At 34.5% G+C, this 2,062-nt stretch overlaps 1 protein-coding gene across 1 annotated transcript in view; it reads right to left on the minus strand.

Annotated features, from left to right (window-relative positions):
* The window catches only part of rdgA (retinal degeneration A), a 56,254-nt gene extending 55,840 nt beyond the window's left edge, over positions 1 to 414 (minus strand). Inside the window, exon 1 of the mRNA XM_013319769.1 lies at positions 325 to 414. Coding sequence (XP_013175223.1) covers positions 325 to 414 — 90 coding nt within the window. The remainder of the gene's footprint in view (positions 1 to 324) is intronic.
* Between the last annotated feature and the right edge of the window lie 1,648 nt (positions 415 to 2,062).

Here is a 2,062-nt window from a genome sequence, read left to right on the forward strand (position 1 = left end):
CGTTTCTGAACTAGGAAACTAATGTCAAATAACAACATTGTTCATGATATTAATGAACATAGGACTAAAGCTTCTAGAATGGGTGCTAAAGTAATAGCAGCTACTATTGCTTCGATTTTATTATTTGGTATGTGTTTTTATTCATAGTACGATTCTGGTGCCATCAGATGAGCTGTGATTTTGTCGATTCTAGTAGCGCAACTAATTAATTGTAAGGAACATGGTATTGTAGACTGTGGTTATTGTGCATGATAACGCTAGCCTGTAGCCTGACGGTGTATTGGTTAGCCACTACTTGAATGGCTTAAAGGCATTGGTAGTCACCTGCTTGGGCACCTCGAGGCTGCTCTGCGTCTTCATGTCTGCTGGCGTGGGCGTGCGGGAGCGCGTGAAGGTGGAACGCAGCCTGTGCATGCCGGCGGGGCGGCGCGCCGCTCATGTCGCCCGCCCGCCCCGCCGCCGCGCGCGCCCCACTCCCGCCGCGACGCCCCACCTCAACGCTACAACGCATGCAAACAAACATGATATGGAATATTATAATAACCCATATTATCAGTAACTAGCTAGATACAAAGAATACAATCTCAACGCTAAACACACAAACATTTATTGACAATTCATTATAATACTTATAACTGCCACTATTTTTCGTAAGTATATTGGATTATAATCTCTTACCTGCAGCCTCAGTTAAGTGTCCATGAGTTATTGAAATCAGTTTTTTTTTATCAAAATAAATTATTGCCTCGTAAATCATAAATGTTTCATACAAAGGACACGAGAATCGTTAATTAAAATATCATTTTCGAAATCATATTCTTATAGAAAGGGAATGCGCATTTCTATAAATAAAATCCGACTCGTATTTAATAATATTTTGCGAATCGAAATTATTTTTCAAGTTCCATATTTTATATTACTGTGGGGTATGTTATGTACATACAGAGGGACTATATTTAGTCTCATACTACTGCCAAATTACGGAAATAAATATTTTGGTCGGATAAAATAATAATTATGTCGGACAAACCACTTGAAGTGTGACGTACTCTCGCCTTTGACAAGTTATGTGTTTCCCTCAAATTTATTGTTTTCTTATCATCAGAGAGCGTAGCACGAAAATTTGCAAGAAATTCAATGTCATTGTCTTTGTATTAGCAGCTGATTTATGCAGCGAATTATATATGGGGCGTAAAGTACAACGGAAAATTTCATCCAATTTTTTATCATGGAGATGTTGTTATCAAAACGCATATCGCAAATATTCGAGATAGACCCTCTGATCTCGAAACTCACAGACAACATCTTAATTACTCCTTTTTAAAATATTCTTTAACGCTTTATTATGTAAGAATCATAAAAACTTATAGCTATATCCATCAAGAAAAAGTACGAAGTGTAATAAAATACTTTATTTGGCGCAACTTGGTCTATTTATCAACGTCAATATTTACGAGGGGGTCCGCTCAGCGCTTGACAACCTTTTAGAGGGCTTAATTAAATCAAGTGCGTCTGCGAGCCTCTTAGTGTCACAACTTCTAAGTTTCAAACTGACACTATACACAAAGTCAATCGAAAAGAATTAAAATTAAAATGTTATAAAGTGAATAAATATGACAATTTTAACGAGTGCACCTAAAATACAAAAAAAATGTACCTAACTTATGTTTTATATGAAAAGCAAACTGGACAATTGAAATATTGATGGAACTAGTTCAAATATTGAAAGCAAAAAAGAACTTGTAATTGTAATGAAAAAACAGGTCATGTGTAACAAAATAAATTACTGTTCGCTTTTATACAAAAATGTGGATTTTTGATTCTCTTTTTGTAGCGACATTTTTAGAATTTTACTAACAATACGTTACGTTTTTCATTCGAATTGATACATTTTGTACCTTTGAAAGTTTAGTTTATTTGTTAATTTGCGTAAGGTTTTATTTGTATGTTAAATTTATTTACAAGAAATCATACTATATTGTAACTACTAAATAACGGAGTATATTTATTTATTTCTTTAATTTCTATTGCGTATATTGGGTTTTACAACCATTTTAAATTA

Source organism: Papilio xuthus, unplaced genomic scaffold (assembly GCF_000836235.2).
Source record: "Papilio xuthus unplaced genomic scaffold, Pxut_1.1 DF826115.1, whole genome shotgun sequence".
Lineage (NCBI taxonomy): Eukaryota > Metazoa > Arthropoda > Insecta > Lepidoptera > Papilionidae > Papilio > Papilio xuthus.